At 50.9% G+C, this 1,325-nt stretch overlaps 1 protein-coding gene across 1 annotated transcript; it reads left to right on the top strand.

Annotated features, from left to right (window-relative positions):
- Positions 1-658: 658 nt before the first annotated feature.
- Positions 659-979, top strand: LOC147968024 (uncharacterized). Its single transcript, XM_087523357.1, has one exon. The coding sequence runs from the start codon at positions 659-661 to the stop codon at positions 977-979; it is 321 nt and encodes a 106-aa protein (XP_087379483.1).
- Positions 980-1,325: the final 346 nt, after the last annotated feature.

Here is a 1,325-nt window from a genome sequence, read left to right as displayed (position 1 = left end):
GAAGAGGTTATGTACTACCTCCGTCTCGGTGAATAAATCATTCGCGTAGTTCTAGGTTGACGATTTAACTATCTAAATATGTATTATATGTGACAAAAATATGTATTTAGAAACTACATCATTATAGAAATCTAGTGATATACTTTTCATGACATATAACACATATTTAATTCCTTAAATCGATGACCTAGAACTACGCGAATGATTTATTCACCTAGACGGAGGTAGTAGTAGATTTGAATTTGTTCTTCCTAGCACAAAAAAAAAATCCGCAACACCGCCATGCCAGCGGATAAGGAGACCTCCGCGGTGCGCCCGATGGCCTCCCCAAGCCGCGCTACATGACATGGAAAATGTATGGTGTCACACGGCACAAATTCCTCACCCGCACGACATGCACGGTAGTTCACAACGTGACCAGCCTCGTCGATGAGAATCATCCGCCGGATCACCTGACTGAACATCGCCACTGCCAGTGGGCAGTGGCTACCGTACTCGCTACTCGGAGTCTCGGACACACGAGCCGAGTCGGAGATGGACCGAGACCACGCCACCGCCTGCGAGTATATATATTGTGGACTTTTCCCCTCGGCCAAGGCAATCCATCAAACGAACTAGACAGCCACGCGTATAGGGCGTCCCCCGAAAAAAAAAATTAATGGAGTCGTCATCGCCGGCGCATGCTCAGCGGAAGACAAGGCGGCTGACGCAGGAGGAGATCGAGCACGCCATGGCCCTCGAGAGGAGGCCCTTCCGGCCGCCTGGCCTCGACCGGTTCGCGCGGCTGGGACCGGTCGGCGCGGCCGTCCTGGAGTTGCTGGCCGAGGCGGCGGAGAACGTGGAGAGGATGCAGGACATCAGGATGGCGTACAAGGAGTGGGTGCTCCAGGAGTACGCCGCCAAGGGCTACGTGGAGGTCACCGTCCACGACGACCAGGAGGAGGAGGAGGAGGAGTGCCGCCGCGATGCGATCCTTTAATTGTTATAGTATTAGTTTTAATCCTCAAGTTGAGTACCGACAAATTTGTTCTTGTTTTTTGAATGAACGAAGTGGTTCCGCTTGGTGATCTTCAGATAGGCCGGTCATGAACGAAGTGGTTCAGCTTCTGTCCATGATGATGTGTTGCTTCTTGCGTGCCCTATCCTGTAACCACAACCACATTGCTCATGTACGTTCTATAGCCACACTTCGAGCAAATAGCACTAATTAAGTCGTTGGAGAACTTCAGAGATCACTCCAAACTAAATCATGCTGCAGTTAGTCGCGTCAATGCATCCTACCTTGAGCTAAGCTATGCATAGGCCAGGGCGTTGGCTTCACTTGC

The sequence above is a fragment of the Triticum urartu genome, chromosome 5A (genome assembly GCF_056163025.1).
Source record: "Triticum urartu cultivar PI428250 chromosome 5A, HENAU_Tu73, whole genome shotgun sequence".
NCBI lineage: Eukaryota > Viridiplantae > Streptophyta > Magnoliopsida > Poales > Poaceae > Triticum > Triticum urartu.
Note: the sequence above shows the minus strand (reverse complement) of the source record. Positions and strands in the feature narration are given on the sequence as shown.